At 36.7% G+C, this 19,462-nt stretch overlaps 1 protein-coding gene across 2 annotated transcripts in view; it reads left to right on the top strand.

Annotated features, from left to right (window-relative positions):
* NOX3 (NADPH oxidase 3) overlaps positions 1 to 7,369 on the top strand; it is a 46,057-nt gene extending 38,688 nt beyond the window's left edge. For both annotated transcript variants that reach the window (XM_034766976.1, XM_034766977.1), the window contains 2 exons: positions 2,092 to 2,216; positions 6,567 to 7,369. In XM_034766976.1, coding sequence (XP_034622867.1) covers positions 2,092 to 2,216; positions 6,567 to 6,693 — 252 coding nt within the window. In that variant the 3' untranslated portion in view covers positions 6,694 to 7,369. The remainder of the gene's footprint in view (positions 1 to 2,091; positions 2,217 to 6,566) is intronic.
* Positions 7,370 to 19,462: the final 12,093 nt, after the last annotated feature.

Consider the following 19,462-nt stretch of genomic DNA (forward strand, 5'->3'; position numbering starts at 1 on the left):
AACTTTAAGGGATGGAGCCAAACTATGGAATCCACTCCTGCAAAAGATAATGACCACAGGTCGCATCAGATTCAGAACTAAATTCCAAACAAATTTCTTGACTTAGTTTTTCTTCAATAATTCTTCACAAGGATAATCATAATAATAGTCTATAATATAAACAAACACATTACTCCTAATTACAGAGGAAGGAAAATGGAGAGAGATTTTATGTTTGATTTTTAAATACCTATGCAGTGATGGGTGCAATATAAGAACCTATAGAGAGAGTAAATCTGCCTGCAAATTATGCACATAACTGCATTTCTGTGCATGTAACTTCACAAAAAAAAAGGCCTTATTTCTGTCTACATATTGGAATCCTGTATATTATTTAGGAGAAAAGGAACATAGGCATTGCTATGTTGGCTCAAATAATAATATGTATTAATTATAATAGTATTAATTATATTATAGTATATATTCCTCAGTAGGACATCATAGGGATTTTTTTCACCTTCACAACATACAAGATCTTTAAGCATAAAGAGGGGAAAGGTACCATCAAAAATTTATTCCCATGAGTCACCAATAAATCCTGACCACAAACTGACTCTGTAGGTTTGGGGAATCAAAAGTTTTGTTAAACTGTCCACAGAACTTCTGCATTTTAGGGGCTCCAATGTACTGGTTCTCTTTTGACTTAGTATTCTCACAAAGCCTATAAGCACTGGCTTCTGGAGATCACTAATCATGATGTTTTGCACACCTACTGTATTCCTGAGCTGCTCATTCACACTCTGAGGGAATGCTCCAAGTGCTCTTGTAATCATCTTTGTTCTGTTTTCCATCATCATTCCACTTCGTGGCAGAGTTCTTCATACTTTTCCATTTCTCTTCCTGTTTCTTTTTTGTTTCTTCTGCTGGTATGGCAATATCAATGAACATGATCTTGTTAATTGGTTTATTATTTATGTTTGGTTTGCTATAGTGCCTACAATGCGCTAAGTACTTTCCAAGCATACAAGAAGAGATGGTCCTTATCTTGGGGAGCTTAGTCTGTGTACATAGAGCATTGGACAGATGGGTTATTATATATCAAGTTTAGAAAATACATCTATTTACTTGTTCTGGAAGTTTCTCAACTGAGGTTAAAATGGGTATGGATAATCCTCAATATCAACTTTGGTTCTTTGCCTCCTTGCTTGCAGGTGGTGCAATAATGTTTTCTGAAAGGAGAATATTGGGGGAATAAGGGAAATGAAAATGGCAAGCAGAATTACTTGCAAGTAAATTTCCTTTATCAACTTAACAAAGGAAAGTTATTGCTGCTTGTCTGATATCATAAAGTATGCTATTGGTAAAGCATTGGCCACCACGAATGATGATCTGTATATGCCATATGAAAGTATGAGGTGGAATATTGTTCAGAATATTTAAGCAGGTTCTTTTCTCGGCAAATACAAAAATAAAAGGGGTGGTAGACTGTTGTGCACCACTTGTGCATACCCTCTTTGACTCCTCCTCTGTGAGCAACTGAAAATTCAAAGTACACACATCCTGGATATACAGACTTCCTATATTGCATATAATTTCTAATATTTATTTAAAAATCACCATTACTTCACTACTTATGTTTTTCCTTTCCAAAATCATTTCTTTTCAACATTAAAATGGTTATCACCCACTTAACTACCAGGAAACGTTTAAAAGCTGCTAAGAAACTTAGGAATCTAAGCCATGGTTGCAAAAGTGACCTGGGCCCAGATCCTCAAAGGCACCTAAATACCTTTCAGAAACAGGACCTTAGGAACAAGTCTAATTGAAAGTCAATAGGACTTAGGTGCCCATGTACCTAAGTCACTTTTGAAAATGGAATTTAGGCTTCTAAGCCACTTAGGCACTTTTGAAAATATTGTTCTCCCCCCCAGTCTGCCGTCTCTTTAGGGGCAGAGTGCTGCCCTCTGATGATAATTATAAGTCAACCTCCCACCCCCCCGAGTAATATATATTTCCACCTTTTATTCAGAGACAGTATTATCGCTTTACTTTTTACTCTGCATATATGTTGTTGATTCTAAAACTATTGTCTTGCTGTACATTTTGCTTTAGGCTATTCATATAGCTCTACATGATGATGAAAAGATGGATGTAATTACTGGTCTGAGACAGAAGACCTTCTATGGAAGGCCGAACTGGGACACTGAGTTCAGGCAAATAGCAGAAAATCATCCTAGGTAAGGCAGGTTGGCTTCTAGCCTTATTATGTAACTCTTTCTCAACATAAACAGTGGGAGGGCAAATCTTTTAAAATGACCCTTTTAAAATAATTTAGTTTTTTGCTATGTGGAAAGAAGATTTATGTTTAATGAAGCTTTTAATGAAGAAATCTCAGAAAGAGAATGCCAATAAAATCTAATTTTTGGATAAGAAAATCTAATATTTATAAGTATTTCAATATCCTGGCCTTTGCCAGATATAATTGAAACACACAATCCAATTACTGTTCTGCACAAAGGACAAAGTAACATTAATTTCCCTTGAAGACGGTTATTAAAGAGATAAACTGTGATTTTTTTTCTTATGATGTCAAGGATATGTTTGTTCTCCCAAAATATTTGGCTACCGTTGTAAGACTGTGCTGTTCTGTCATTAGTTCATCTCTGCTGGCAAAGACAGTTCATTTGAACCTGGTGGATTTGCTAGTGGTCTGAGAAAAGCTTCTTTGTTCCTGGAAGCCTTTGAAGAAAGAATTTGAAATATTTTTCTGTTCATCACCAGAAAATTCTGGAATCTTTGTGATTCTTTTCCATTTCCAAATATTTACCTGTTAATGTAAGCTAAAGGCCTGCATTCAGGAGAAAGGGTTGAGAAAGGAAAAGGAAAAGCATTTTTTTATGAATGAAAAACTAAAATGCTGGAAGGGGAAGAGAGAAAAGAGTAAGCTTCAAGAATACCATAACATTGAAAAAATAACAGTAATAGAGAAATTGATAGAGGTAAAAATGAATACAAATCAGGAAGTAAGAAGGAAGATTAAAAATGGGCAAAGGGCTGACAATAGAAAATATAATTTTTTCCTTTTTATTATTTGTGAAATATTGCTACTACAAAATCATATTTTTAAAATTTAGGCTTGCAGTCAAATTTAACTTGCAGTCTAAACTTTATTATTTGACAATATCCAAAATATAGTTAATATCTTCAAGAAAGACTTTCTGTACTGCTTTTCACGCACAGAGTAGAAGGTGATGGTGAGAAGTCCTGAATGTTATGATGCTTTCTTAAGAATCCAGCACTGAAGTTTTGGGAACGTGAATTTGGGTCGTAATGGGCCTGTCAGTCTGATATCGATCCAAGGCAAGATAATGGAATGGCTGATACAGGACACAATTAATAAAGAATTAAAGGAGGGTAATATAATTAATGCCAGTTAACATGGATTTTTGGAAAACAGATCTGATAAAACTAACCTGATATCTATTTTTATGAGATTACAAGTTTGGTTGACAAAGTTAATAGTGTTGATGTAACAGACTTCTATAAGGCATTTGACTTGCTATCACACAACATTTGGATTAAAAAACTAGAATGATATAAAATTAACATGGCACACATTAAGGGGATTGAAAGCTGGCTAACTGATAGGTCTCAAAATGTAACTGTAAATGGGGAATCATCATCAAGCAGGTGTTTCTAGTAGGGTCTCGCAGGGATCATTTCTTGTCCCGGTGCTATTTAACATTTTTATCAATAATCTGGAAGAAAACATAAAATCATTCCTGATAAGTATGCAGATGATGAAAAAATTGGGAGAGTGGTAAATAATGATGAGGACAGGTCATGGATACAGAGCGATGTGGCTTGGTAAGCTGGGAACAAACAAATAATATGGCTAACTGTAAATAAATACAGGTAGGAAAAAAGAATGTAGACTACACTTACATAATGGGGGACTCTGTCCTGGGAAGTAACAACTCTGAAAAAGATTTCGGGGTCGTGGTGGATGGTCAGCTGAACATGAGCTTCCATTGCGATGCTGTGGCCAAAAAGGCTAATGGGATCCCTGCATGCATAAAGAGAGGAATCTTGAATAGGAATAAAGAGGTTATTTTAACTTTGCATTTGGCCCTGGTATGACCACCGTTGGTATACTGTGTCCAGTTCTGGTGTCCACAATTCCAGAAGGATGTTGATAAATTGGAGAAGGTTCAGATAAAAGCCATGAGAATGATTAAAGGATTAGAAAACATGCATTACAGTGATAGATTCATAGAGCTCAATCTATTTAGCTTAACAAAGAGAAGGTTAAGGGGTGACTTGATCACAGTCTGTAAGTATCTACAAGGGGAACAAATATCTGATAATGGACTCTTCAGTCTAGCAAAGCATAACATGATCCAGTAGCTGGAAGTTGGAGCTAGACAAATTCAGACTAGAAATAAGGTGTAAATTTTTAAAAGTGAATGTAAATAACTATTGGAGCAATTTACCAAGGTGTCATAGTGGATTCTCCATCGCTGGCAATTTTAAAATCAAGGTTGGATCTCTTTGTAAAAGATATGTTGTAGTTCAAAAGGAATTATTGCGGGGAAATTCTATGGCTTGTGCTATACAGGAGATCAAATTAGATGATTACAATGGTCCCTATGAATCTATGAATTTGCTTGTGAGCCTCAGTTTATACATTTAAGGTCAAATGTGAACTCTTTAAAGGAATAAGTGCATAAGAGAAACATTTTATTGGACCTGTACGGGGCAAAAACTGCACCTCCTCCATGCTTTCTGCATGTGCAGATGGTTCAGGATGCAGAGGAATTGGCATGGTTCTGCTGTGTGGGGGTAAAGGGGTAGCTAGATTTCATGAGGTAACCAGACTCAGGGCTGATTCTAGGGGCAGACAAACAGGGCCATCGCCCTGGGCACCAGCTTCCAGGGGACACTGGACTGCTAGGCTCCCCCTCCCCAACTCATTGGCCAACTGTGTTTTAGGTTTTCTTTGCCTGATTGTTAGGGGAGGGTGGGTGCCAAAAATGTTTTCTGCCCTGGCCAGCAAAATGACTAGGGCTGTTCCTGACCAGGGTCTACATCCCTTTATACCACTGAGTCCAAGTCCACATGGGCTCCCTTCTGTGCAATGCACAGAGTCTCTTTGCAGATGGAGTAGGGATGGTGGTGTATCTACTACACCAGGGGTTCTCAAACTTCATTGCACCACGACCCCCTTCTGACAATAAAAATTACTGCATGACCCCCGGACGGGGGACCGAAGCCTTCGGCCCTGGGCCCCAGCAAGTCTAAGCCAGCCTTGGTGAATGGGATTGTGACCCACTTTGGGGTCCTGACCCACAGTTTGAGAACTGCTGTACTACACCATGAATCCACCATTCACACCTGCTACAGAGTACAGAGCTAGGACTGTCCAGCTAGAGACTGGGGCAGCAGCAGCCAATCAGATTCTTAGCCATTCCAAGATCTTATAGGTGCAATTATTCGTGCAAACATTTTGGAGCTCCAGTTTCCACTTAGGCATAGGTATGCTTTGGAAATTCAGTGGTGGGCACATGTTCTTGGTACAGTATTAACACTTCTGCAACACTGTTTTTGGTTAGAATTCACTTGAACCTCATTTGCACTTTCCTTTGAGAAAGCTTATTGGGAGCAAACATCAGTTGCACCTCATTGCTGCAGATTTAGCTTCCTGCTCTAATGGCACAAATTCTGAAAATTTACTCCAGTAGGTGCACAGCTAATGAGTGTGTACTTTATATGTTTAATGGATATGTGCAGTGTCTTTTTAAAAGCAAACCCTCAAACAATGATATATTCTATTGTGCAGAAAATAGCTATTTTTCTATTGTCTGTAACATCATTGCCTAGATATTTGCAAACTTGGGCATGCACTTATTCTTCTATGAGGCCTACTTACATGTCAAGTTTCAAAATTCAGCCAATTTTAAATTATGTCTGTGGGCAAAAATGTGTATTTTTTTCATCTTCATAGAACTTAAAAATAACTGCAGGGATTTTGTGCATTTTTTTAAAATACCTCCACTTAGAGACAAAGAATGGAAAATTTCAGCCCATGGAATAGGGCTTTTTTATTTTTTTGGAAAACTATGACAATGTGAAAACAGAAAATTATCATTAAACATTTTTTTGCAACCTCAGCCAGGGCCGGCTCCAGGCACCAGCTTAACAAGCAGGTGCTTGGGGCGGCCAAGGGAGAGGGGCGGCACCTGCGGCAATTCGGGGGTGGCAGGTCCCTCACTCCCTCAGGGAGCGAAGGACCTGCCACTGAACTGCCGCCGCCAATCGCGGCTTTTTTTTTCTTTTTGCTTGGAGCGGCAGAAATGCTGGAGCCGACCTTGATCTCAGCTATAGCAATCCAGTTGAACACTGTAATAAAATGTAATAAACACTAAAGAAGAATTAAAAATAAAAATAGTTATAAAATAATACTTTGTGAAACGAACACAGGCAAAACTTTTAAAATGCATTTGTCAAAAGGCCATTTTAAAAGATTCAAACAAAACTGAGATGTGGTTTATTTGTTTTGTTCTGTTATCTTTTTGTTATTGCTGCAGCAACAGCATCGGTGTATTCTTCTGTGGACCCAAAGCTCTCTCCAAGATCCTTCAAAAGAGGTGCAACTTGTATTCATCAGCTGATCCTAGGGGTGTTCAATTTCACTATAACAAGGAAAGTTTCTAAACAGTATTTTTGAAATTTTATAATTGATATCATTGTACTGTATGCTTTTTCAATGAAATCAGTGGGAGTTAGGGGTCTAAATATAGTTGAGGATCTGGGCCCAAGTGTCTTTATAATTCAGGGTTTTTTAAAAAAAATTAAAACTAAAAGCATAAAACCCCCACAGAATTTACATAAGTTAGTAGAAGATGCAGCTCTGCTCTATTTTAAAAAAACAAAAGCAAAAATATATTAGATCTGTACTGAGGTGTAAAACACAGTTCATAAGGATCATATAATGCATTTACCCATCCATGCAATAAAACTGTGAAGCAGAAAACATCCCAAGTGTGTTAGCAGTTGAATAAGACAAATGACAATATTATATATGTACAAACACATGGAAAAATATTCACTAGAGAAGACAAAACTATATAGACAAATAAACACATAAGGATAAAAATTATATCCCAGAGGACAATAGGAATATTTTATAAATTTCCTGTTTGGGGATGGAGTTTGTATGAACTAAGCTGGGGCTACAAGATATAGTTGTATTATTATTGAGTTGAAGACGATGCATCTTTATTTGAAAATTGTGCAAGTTTTCTGAAATGTCTGTGAAATGATTAATGTGGTGCATATAGTGTAGCGGTAAAGTAAGTGGAGAATTAGCATCTCTGCCAGTTCACCTAGAGGCATTTATCTTTTTTTTTTTCCCTCTGGTGCCAGTGATGAGCCTCAGGGTAAGCTGACACTTATTTTTTAACTATAAATTAAGCTTCTTTTTTGTGTGTTGAAAATCTTGAAGGGAATGAGGAATGTGTGTAAGCACCAATACCAGCTGCCATTGCATGAAAGAAAGAGGTGACAATCTCCTGTAGATTCTGAATGATTGTTTTAATGGGGCTGGATCTGAGGTAATAAGCACAAAGATATTGTGCTGCCAGAAAAACAGGATCTGTTCTCCCTTACCTCATGCAACAAGATGTAACATTTAGCTTCTGGCTCAACGTGGCATCTCTTCACTGCTTTGATTTATTCCCACTTTTGCAAATCACTGTGGTATGCTACAGGAGATGCATTTAGAGCCCTTGTTATAGTTCATTGAGTAGCATCTCTGTTATCACCACCAGAGGAGAATTTCACTTGTATCTGGGCTGAGTGACCTAGAATAAAAGAAAAACAATAATAATAATAATAAAAAGTGGAGAGGTTTGTTAGATTAGAATGAAACTGCATTTAGGTTGAATTAAAATCCCTTTATTATGAATATAATTTAAATCAAAATGGAAACTAGGAAGATTTGGCTTAGTGCCTTGTTTTGAGTAGCACTGAGCACACAGCAGCTATAATAATGTGAACGTATATGTAATTACTCTATTATTGTGTTTATGTATGAAAACATCTGCTGTCAGGGAAAACGAAACATGTCTTCATGGATTTGTCCATTCAGCTTCTTCACTGGAAAGTGTTCACGACTGTGGAGAAAAATATTAGTAAATAAAATATAGTCAAAACAGCACAGCCCCTCATCTCATACTGTACTAATGTTACAGTCAACCAACTAATCAGAGGACCATACCTACAGATAAATTATTTGGACCTTACAATAAAATTAATGTTACCAACAGATTTACTGTAATAATTTAAATTGTGCACTTGTATTCACCAACAAGTATAATTTAGAATATATGATTTTTACATGCTGTGTGATTTTTTTCCCCAAAAAATCCTCTGTGCAATGGAAACTGTGTAGTGAAAATTGCCCTGTTTTACACTAAAAGATGAAACAGGTTCTGCCAAATTTGCTGCATTCCATCATATTATATACACTGTATAATTATAAGGGATCCCCTCCATCTTTCATTCTGGTATGATAAAGTGCTGTATTTGGGCAAAACCAAATATTGTAAACTACAAAAAAGAATGGGACTTTCAAAAAGTTTAGATAGTCCAGATTAGCAGGAGAATTTATCGAAGCTTATCCAAAGAGAGCTGTCCTGGAAAGGGGATAGTTTTAAATGACTGTTACCTGACATTTGTGTTGCTATTCTCAACCGTGCATTGGAGTTTTGTTAGGGGAAATTACTTGAATCTGAATGTGAATATGAAAAACAAAGTGATGAGAAGAGAAGTGAAACCATAACTGCCAAAAGCAGAGTTGTAGGAGATGGACTCTAGCAGCTGCACTCTTGTGCATAGCAGATGTGTGCAGTCCACAGACTTTTATTTTCCCTTTGGAAGTATCTCACCCAGATACAGGCCATACACAAACTTGTTTTGTTTACGAGATCTGAAGAGGTTACAGCTTGTTGTCACAAAAAAGCAACAAGCCTAGAAAGCATAGCATTCTCAGACTGTCACCCATCCAAGTACTTATTAGATCCAAACCTGCTTTGTTTTGAAAATTAGATGAGTTTAGGCCCATTCAGGCAAATAGCAGTATCCAGCTGCTCTTCTGCCATGTGTAACTTATGGTGACCCTTATCATTTCTCTGCCCCAGAAATTCTGCAATTCTGAATCTTCAAAGTAAAAACGGGGGGTTGAGCAATGTTCTCCTGGGTAAGGCTTTGTCCACATTAGGGAAAACAGTGTTTTCGAAATACTTGAACTAACTTGTTAGTTAACTTACGTTAAAACTCTAATAGAGGCAGGAAATTTGTATCTTAACATGAGTTAACTGGTAAGAACCAACCAGGGCTGTATTTTGACACAAGTTAAAATGCAAATTGCCTTGTCTGTGCTATGGTTTTAATACATGATGACTAACACAGGTTAGTTGACATGTTTTGAAAATGCAATTGTTTTCCTAGTGAAGGCAAGCTCTTTAAAAGGTTTATAAATATGCTATCTGATACTGTTGGGGGGTGCTGATTGGGTGTATCGGGATGACAGCGCTGCCCAGTAATGATGCTCTGGGATATAATGCCCAACAGTGGGGATTCCAGGGGCCACTTTGCCTAGTGGCAATATCACAGAGTCAGTATCACCCAGTGGCAAGAGTCCAAGAGGCTGCTTTGCTTAACGGCAATATCACCCAGTGGCAAGAGTGGTGAGGGTAGAGGAACCCAGGCCCACACTATTCCACCAGGTTCCGACCCAGGGCCCTTCAAAACCAGATGCCCTGACACAGGGTTCAGGTCCAAATATCCCCAAGCACATTCCCTGGGTCGCTTCCTACCCTCATCCCAGTCCCTCCAGAGTTAGACATGGGTTCCCTCTGCTCTGTCTCCAACAGTTCCTCCACTGGTAACAGCAAGTCATCTCCTTTGGTTCCTGTAATCAACTGACTTCCTGCAGCTCAGGTAGGCCCCAGGGGCTTGGAGTCCCAGCAACTTCCTGGCAGGAGGCTTTTGCACACAACCACTCTCCTCCTCAGTCAGCCCCAGACTGGGCTGAGCTGCTCCCTTTTGAACGCTCCTTCCACTGGGACCAGGTCCAACAAGGGCAAGGATGCATGACTAAAAATAGAGCATGCTAAAAATAGAGCGTAGCCCTGACAGCATGAGCGGTAGGAGAGGCCAGCCACCATGAGTATGTGCCTAGCATCTCATACGAGTGCATATTGTGCCGGTTAGCCTATCTTGCTGCTCATACAACTGCAGCTATACTCTTACTTTTTTAGCTCGATCAGAGCTAACACAGGTATCTCTCCCCAGGCTGGAACATACACCTCTAGCTCAAAGTTTAGACATATCCTTATAGTCATAGGGGGGTGCTGTAGAGACAGGGCTCAAGGTTGGGATCTGAACTCTGATCCAAATTATACTTTTATTGTATCACTGGACCATCACTAGTCCTTCGTGACTGCTTATCTAGAATGTTATTCTTTAATATTAAAGGCCAAAATCTGAAAACTTGGATACCTAAAGTTACATAGCTAGGACCATATTTAGATACTTTAAGTGATCTGATTTTCAGAGGTGGTTGAGTACCTTCAACTTAGACACCTAAGTTTGAAAATGTTGGCCTAAAACCTTTGTAGAGTGCGGCACAGAAAAGAATCAAGGAAATACAACTTCCAGTACTGTCGTCACATAAATAAACATCTTTTAGCTATCATTGGTGTATGTAGATGGCAGATACAACACATGCAAAAAACCATTTAGTTTTTGAAATGAATATCGAATATCTGTTCACAAATAATATTTATTCTTACTAAAAAAAACTTTTTACAAATTCTGGCTTTGTTGACAAGTCAAATACGAGTTTAATGGTCTCATACTAGTTCCTTTTTTGAGCATCTCACAAAGCCACCATGTGAGTTGAAGTAGATTTGGCATGAACATGTGTGAGGAGTAGCACAAAACCCCTGCCTGCACTGTATCTGACTGAAGCCAATGCCCATTAGCATGAGCACAATACTCACTCATGCATCTTAAAAAACTGATTAAGATAAAAAAAGAGAAACCTCAAATTAAAAAGGCCATTGATACCTGATCAGTCCTGCAACATGGAACATTCATTAATTATACATTACTATAAGACTATGTTACATTTATGTAAAAATGTCTACATTGAACAACCACCATTGCACATTAATTTTAATAAACTAGCCGTGCAATTTTCTGAGTTCACGTAGCGGTGAAGAATTCAGAAGGCAATGTAGAATGCATACAAAAGCAATGCTAGCCATTTAAGATCCTTTTTTTAAGATTTCTTACTCAGCAGAGATGAGGATAATAGTTAAGATGCACAGTTTGACAACTCTGAACGTAATATCAAAGGATGGAACAAACAAAAATATATGCTGTGATATTATTGGTCAACACATGGAGTCTTTTGAATATAAACTATGTGCAAAATAACTAGATCTGGCTGGATTGGCCTTTGAAAGTTTAGACAATCCAGTATGCCATTTCTTCTAAAGGACTGTACTATTACTATTTTTTATAGTAGGCATGATAATAATTACAAAAGATGGCATATCCATGGTATGGCTGGTGGAGTGTAATCACATAAAAATATATATATATTACCGTAAATACATTATAATAGTATAACATTATAATAGTATAACACATTCTATTTATGAATAACTTTTCATGCAAGGAACCCAAACCAGTTTACAAACAAATGGTCTAATTCTGAGAGGTGCTGAGCTAATGGAACATACAGGAAGTCCAAAGAAACGGAAGGTGCTCCGCATTATATAGGATCAGTGCATAAGAACTTAGTCAATTAAATTAATTGGAGTTTTGTCCAAGTGAGGACAGTAAAATTTGGTACCGTTAATCAACATCAGCACAAATGATATTTTACAAAGATCAAACACTAAACTTTTTTAAAAAGAGAAAAATTGAATTTAGTTCAAATGACTGAAATGGTCAGATTTGTCTATAATGAATATCTTAGTGCTTTGCTACATGCCGGTTGTCTTATTGCTATACATACACGTAACCATTAATAATGCAGCACACAAGCAGTGAGATGTTTCTTTGGGGAAGGACACAAATACATATAGAATTCAAAGTTACTGCTCTAGGCCCCGATACAGCAAAGCACTTAAGCATCTGAATAGTCCCCTTGACTTCAATGTCAGTATGCCCTCTTGACTCCAATGGGACTAGTCACATGTTTAAAGTTAAGCATATGCCTAAGTGCTATGCTAGATCACCACCCTAAGTAGCTCACAGAAAGTGATGCACAAACAAGAGGCTCTTTTGCTGTGGTCAGAATAGGAAACTGGGAGTTAGGATTCCTGGGTAAATCAGAGCAACGTTTTTCAGATAAAACTTTTTTGGGGGGTGAAAAATGCAAGTTCAGTGACATTGAAATATTTCATAAATGTACATTGATTTTGCCAAATTGTTTCTATTAGAAAACAAAACAAAATCAGAAAAAAGTTGAAATGCTTAATTTTGACATTTTTGAAATGAAACGTTTTGCCCTTGTGGTTTGAAATGATGTTACATTTCAAACCTTCCTTTAATTTTATTTCAAAACAATTTTTAAAAAATGATCAAAATTGAAACAAAACATTTCTATTTAGGCAAAACAAATCATTTTGCTTGACCCAAAATGATTATTTTTGCTTTTCTAAATTGCCAAAAAAAAATTTAAAAAAAATCCATCATTGGCTCAGCTCTACTTCTGGGTTCTATTTCTGACTCTGCTCTCCAGAGGTGTAAGGGTAGGCCTATGACTCTCCTCCCCTGCCTGAACACCTTGGCAGAGTCAGCCTGAATCTGCCCCTTAAACATCTCACCAATTTTAGCCATTTTTGGAAACTATATTACCATTAACCTAATCTATTCTTAGCCCAACGGCTAAGATGTTTTTAATGGCAAATATTTTGGATTCCTAATAAACAGGTATACGTATATGACAAAATGCCTCCGTGCCAAGTAGATGCTGTAACATACAATAGATTTCTTCAGTAAAGTAACTGAGAGAAATACACAGAACTTTTAATGACATCAAACAAGCTCTATTTAATAGTTAAAAATGGGCTGAATTCTAAGTGAGATTATGAGTTAAAATAAGATATATAGAGAGACAAATAGATTTAGAATATTACAAAGTGGATTAAAAATGAACAACCAAGATGAGGAGAGAAAGAAACAGGGCTCTAAAAAAAGTCTTTAATAAGCAATATTATCCAAACACCTGAGCATGGATTTTTGTCCTGGCACTCTTTACCCTAATGAGAGAACAGGAACAAGACTTGGCGCCAGCTTCTACTTCCAGCAAAGGGCATAGTAAAACATTCAGTGGCTTAAATGGTAGCAGGATCAGACCCTGTGCTTCAGAGCACAGCACTGTCAGGATTGCTGAGGTTTAATTTTTATGTGTGGTATATCAGAGAGTTTTCAACAGGATGAAAGACTCTTTTTAAATATTTCATGTAGAGACTATACAATGGCAAAGAATATAGTTAAGTAAATAAATAATGTTCTGCTTCAGTTTCCTGGGATGCACTTATCCCCTTTATGACTCTTGATACTTTCTGCAGTGCATTTCCTTGCTTTCAGACTTCTCTTACCTCACTCATACTTAAAGAATTTTCTAAGATTACAGACGTAGATCTGTTCATCTCTTGTCTAGTCTCCTTTAACAGCTTAAGATAAATCCTATCTGAACCAGGTTTAAAATCTTCATCCTGATTATCACCTCTGTTACTGGCTGTGTAGAAATCCAGGCTAGTGAGAATACAACTGCCATCTGATGGTATTTGGTTATTGTCCTGCCTTGAAAGTATATTTAATGCTGTATCTGTGATACTGTTATTTATATCAGTAAATGCATCCTTCCTCATTCCACTCACTATTTTCTATACAATTAATGGGGGCATTTTTAGCACATTTTACTTCTTCAAGAAGTAATCAGAAAACGGTAGTTGCAATGGGATGGGTGAACATAAGGCACTTTACTTCACAGATGATATCTTACTTCTCTCGACTGGTGTTAGTTTACCCAGAGAAAAAGCGATCAATTAATTTTCAAAATTCTCTGTGTATAAAGTAAATTAACAAAAAAACTGAAGTACTTCCCTTGTCCAAATCTGCCCTCATACTTTACTACATAAATTAAATTCCATTGGCTGCCAAAGTCATGAAGCACTTGGGCAAATTGTTCAACAGAGGATTGGAAACTATGCTATGAGACATTATCAATCTGGGAATCCAGTTACTGAAAGCTTGCTTCATGAACTGGAGCTAATTGATGCTCTCATTGTAGGGTTGAACCCGAACCATCAAAATGATAGTAGTTCCACAGATAAATTAATTTTTAGTATGCTGCCACTTAAAATTCCACCCAGTCACTTTAAAAGGATTCAGCACATGATTCAAATCCTTCTATGGTAAGGAAAAAGACCAAAAATTAAAACAGAAAAATTAGCTGCTCATAAAAACAAAAGGTGACATAAGGCTTCCAGATAGAGAATTATATTATATTGCAACATATTTTTCACAACTGCCTTTTTCTTTTACCTACTGAGCCACTTCTTACTTGGATACATGTAGAAGCTCTAGAAATGGCATCTTTGCCAGTTCAATCCTACATAGTTGCTCCAGTGAAAAGGTTCAGTATCCTAATATTAAAGTATAATAAGGAAGTTTGGATAAGGGAGACCATTTTTTTAATCAAAATTATGTAATCATACTGCCATCTGGAACAATGCGAAAATAAAAAACAAGAGCATGTTCCTTTACCTGGAAGAATAGGAAAAAGATTGTTTCCATAGGAAATTTGTATCTGAAGTGTTTGCAAACTACCTATACATTTTTGCAAAATGGTTTTAACTTGGGAAGTGATCAACAATTGAAATTCCATGTAACTTTAGTTTATTTGCATTCCTATTAAATATATTTGACTATGAAACAAGACCTGCTAGTAACTCTTTATTGGACTGTTATCAGCTGAGTCATATTATATTTGTAATATTTATTACAGGAGTTTTCCTCAGTACATGAGAGTACAAAGGGTAAAATTTTCAAAAGTGCCCAAGGCCCAGATCCTCAAAGGTATTTTGGTCCCGAACTCCTATTAAAATCAATAGGAATTAGGCACCCAAATACATTTGAGGATATGAGCCTACATCCCATTTTCAAAAATGCTTATTTCACTTAGAAGCCTAGGTGCCATAGACTTTCAATTGGACTTAACAAATTTGATCTTACCTCACTCATATCCATTCGGAAAGCTGCAGCAAAAATAATTTTCCTAGCTGTCGCTTTGAGCACTGTCATCTCTCTTTTTGCATCCTTCCACTGGTTCCTTCTTCTCTAGCGCATCAAATGTAAACTGCTTCTCTTCTCTTCCAAGGCCCTTCACAGCCTATCCCTACCCTACCTATCAACTCTCATCTACTAATCAAATGTTGACTCCTGCCTCCCATTAGCCAATGAAATCAGCCTCTAGCTTCCACTTGTTAAATTTTCAAACAAGAGCCTCAGTGCTTTCTCTCATGCTGCTCCTCATGCTAGCTAGGAGCTCCTCATAAACATCTGAAAAGCTACCTCATTATCTAAGCAACCACATTTTTCTCTTCCAAATTCTTCCTTAAACCTACTTTTCTGTGATGCCTACAAAAAAATCGACAACAGTTAGGCTGCTGGTGTGCTGAGACCACTACCTGTCATGCTGACCAAGATTGTCTCACTGTTTCCTTGTCCTGCCCTGTCTGTCTGTCTCCATCTGTTGTCTCTTGTTTTATATTTAGATTGTCAACTTTTTGGGACAGGGACCATCTTTTTGTTTTGTGTTTGTACAGTGCCTAGCACGATCAGGTCTTTGTCCATGAATAGAACTCCTACGTACTACGGTAACACAAATAATAAATAATAATAACTTAAGATGGTCCAAGAAATATAATAAGGGGAAATGAATGAAACTGAGAAAAGGACACTTCAGGCTAAAAAATAAGAGAAAATATCCTAATAAGGAATTTCCAGAAGCATGGTTTCTTGAGTTATTACTAACTAGACAAACTACAGAATAAACCTTAGTATACAACCCTGTTCTCACTCCCAATAAACCTATAATTTCCACCTCTATGTTCTAGGACTCTCATATTTTCTCTGAGTATTGGTCAGAAACTTTTAATCAAAAATGCCAATTTGTCAAATTGTTTCAAAATTATGTTGATTTCAGTGAAATGTCATTTAGGAAAAAAACAGAAGTGTTTTGATAATGTTGTAAAGCCTCTGGTGGGTGGAGACCACTGCCTAGCATGCTGACCCATATTGTCTCATTGTTCCCTTGTGCTCTACAATCTGTCTCTATCCATCTGTTGCCTCTTGTGTTACACTTTGACTGTAAGCTCTTTGGAACACGAACCATCATTTTGCTCTGTACAGCCCATAGCACAATGCGATCCTGGTCCATGTCTTGGGCTCCTTCATGCTACCACAATACAGATAATAAACAACAACAATTCTTCGAAGCTTGAAATGCAATTTTGCAAACCAATTTTCAACAGTGTTTATCCAGCCTACAAGCAGGGTGGATTTGATTTAAATCAAATAGATTTAAATCATGATTTAAATCACTAGTCAGGAAGACTCGATTTAATCATGGATTTCTTCATAAAAGTGCATTCTTGTGGGTTGTTATAACCTTAATACATATTCTTCACAACTCAGAGATAGATGTAGGTTTCATTTTAGAAGGTACACACTGTACATTTTTAAACAGTGATTTATTTTGAAAACTTTTCAGATTAGTTTTACAGCTAATCAGAAAATGAATAATTGTTTAGTTATTTCCTTTACCGAAGGTAATTGAAGCAAATATTTATGAAGTCACTGGGAGGTGAACTATCTCCAATTCAACAGGTTAATCATTAATATTTGGAGGATTTTCTTGCCATGCTGTTTTATGAGGAGAATATCACCAGACAGACATTTAAATTGTTTATTTAACTAAAACAACAACGTTATGTATTCTGAACTTTTTTCTTCAACAGCAAACATATAATATTTTAACAGAACAAGCACATGAATTTTTGAATTTAGTTAAACATTCAAGTTTTTTAAAATCAGGTTTGTTTTTGTTAAAATTCTTTTTAACTAAAATAGTTAAATATTTAAAAAAAAATTAAATCGACTATGTCAGCCAGGTCAACATGAGAAACTTAAAATATTGGCTTCTGCAGCTAACTCAGTCATCTTCACCTTCATTTTCCTGTTTGTTCATAATCTGGAAAAGGAAAACAAGCTTTCCTGCTTTTTCAGGTCCCAAATGATTTTTCAATTTGGAATGAATTAGTCCAAAGGAAGAAAATATTCTTACACCGGCAAAAGAAGCTACTGCTGTTAAAAGTGAGATTATCACTTCAACAGTCTCTGAATCCAAGTGATTAAGTGACTTCCACCAGTTCACTGGTGTGACTCTCTTTAAAACATCATCAGCAAACATATATTTCTTGAATGGTTCAGATTCCCAAACTGGGTCTAGTGAGAGAACAGTATGGTAGATCTCAAATCAATGAAGGCTACACTCAGAAAGACCTCAAGACTTCTGGAATATGCTGCTCAACAAGTTTCTACTGCCTGTCCCTCCCTTCTCACATTTGTCTCCAGACTTCTCCTCCTTGTCCAGATCTATTCCGCCCCCAACATTCTTCTATTCATTGACCTTTTTGAAACTTTGCACTTTTAGAGGGAGGTAAGCGATTGACTCTGTACACAAATTTGCAGCGGGACAATAGGGTTGAGATCTGTTATTTTTCAACTCTATATATAATTTATTTATTTATTTAAAAACATTTTTGCTGTTAACAATCATGTTATCTCTGGAGACACAAATCCACAGTTTTGAGAAGTGCAAAACTAAGCATCTCTGTTGGTATCTTCTAGACTGAGCACTGAGTCCCATTGGGTAGATAGAAAGATTAACCTAAATAATCTATACAGAAGCTCCTGGAACCTCATAAGACTGCGTCCCCTAATTCATGAATGATTGGAACTCATTTACAAAACTTTTCTTAAACATTACATTAATATATTGCCTCATACTGTAGAATTAGAATTTATAATCCCTATTCCATGATGAGATATCTTTGAGCTATAATGTATCTTAATTAAAACTATCTCTAGATAGGTTTTTTCCTCAAAAAGGAAAAAAATTCAATTTAAATAAAAAAAATCCAATTTTGACTTTTTTTTAAAAAATCATTGATTTTTATCCACCCTCCCTACAAGGCTGACTAGCCATCTCCGCAACCAGTTTAAGGAGAACTGTGTGTTTTAAGTTTTCAGACAAGGCTTTGTCAGATGAAAAGTCAGAATTATATTAATTTATCACCACCTAGCTGAATCTTTGAATGCACTGGGATCGGTCTTTAAAAGGCCAGATTGTTAACTACAAGGATTTTAGGATAAGGGTTTTTATTTAAGAGACAGTTAGACGCTGTCATGATTTTAAAAAATAAATCAGTGTACCTGATGTGTAAATCAGCGTAGGTCCATTGACTTTAATGGAACATTACACTAGCTGAGAAGCTGGTCCAATATCTTTAAATAAACCTCATGTATTTCTGAGGAAAACACCTTGGTGTATAAAAACTTGAATAATACCTTTTCATTATTTATACAGTGTGCTTATTTTTTGCACTTCACTTTCTAATTCTCATCCCTAGCACAATACTGATAAGTTTTGGGTTCCAAAATTGCAATACAATTAAAAACAAAACAAAACAACCTTTACACTGAAATTTTAAAATATCATAAAATCCTTTCTATTTATATTAGTTTTTTTAAGCACTCTTGCTCCTTTTTAGCAAAATGTACATTTTGGCCTAACTTACTTGAAAGCTTCCAAAATCTAGAAGAGCTATGATTAACCACCTATCTATTCATGTTTCATAGTAGCAGCCGTGTTAGTCTGTATCCGCAAAAAGAACAGGCGTACTTGTGGCACCTTAGAGACTAACAAATTAATTAGAGCATAAGCTTTTGTGGGCTACAGCCCACTTCTTCGGATGCATATCTATCTATTCATGTATTTAAATGTATTTAACTACATTTATTTTTCAGCTTTGTTAGTCAGGATTTATACTTTCAATTTTGCTTAGTACATTTGCCTTCATTCTTCACTGTAGGGTTGTTTCACTGACCTTCTGCTTTTATTTCCAGGTGCAATATTAATATTCTGGCAGTCTGACTCCACTATCTGTAGTTATTTAAATGTTTTGTTCTCTAGTGAAGACTGTAGTGTTCACTTAACATGGAACAAGAGTGGCACCCAGTGGCCAGACCAGACATGTATTCACAGTTTTTCCATTTTGCATCTTAGAATTTTTCTGGGATGCTGAAGATAGCAGCTTAAACTCACAGAATC

This window comes from Trachemys scripta, chromosome 3, assembly GCF_013100865.1.
Source record: "Trachemys scripta elegans isolate TJP31775 chromosome 3, CAS_Tse_1.0, whole genome shotgun sequence".
Classification (NCBI taxonomy): domain Eukaryota; kingdom Metazoa; phylum Chordata; order Testudines; family Emydidae; genus Trachemys; species Trachemys scripta.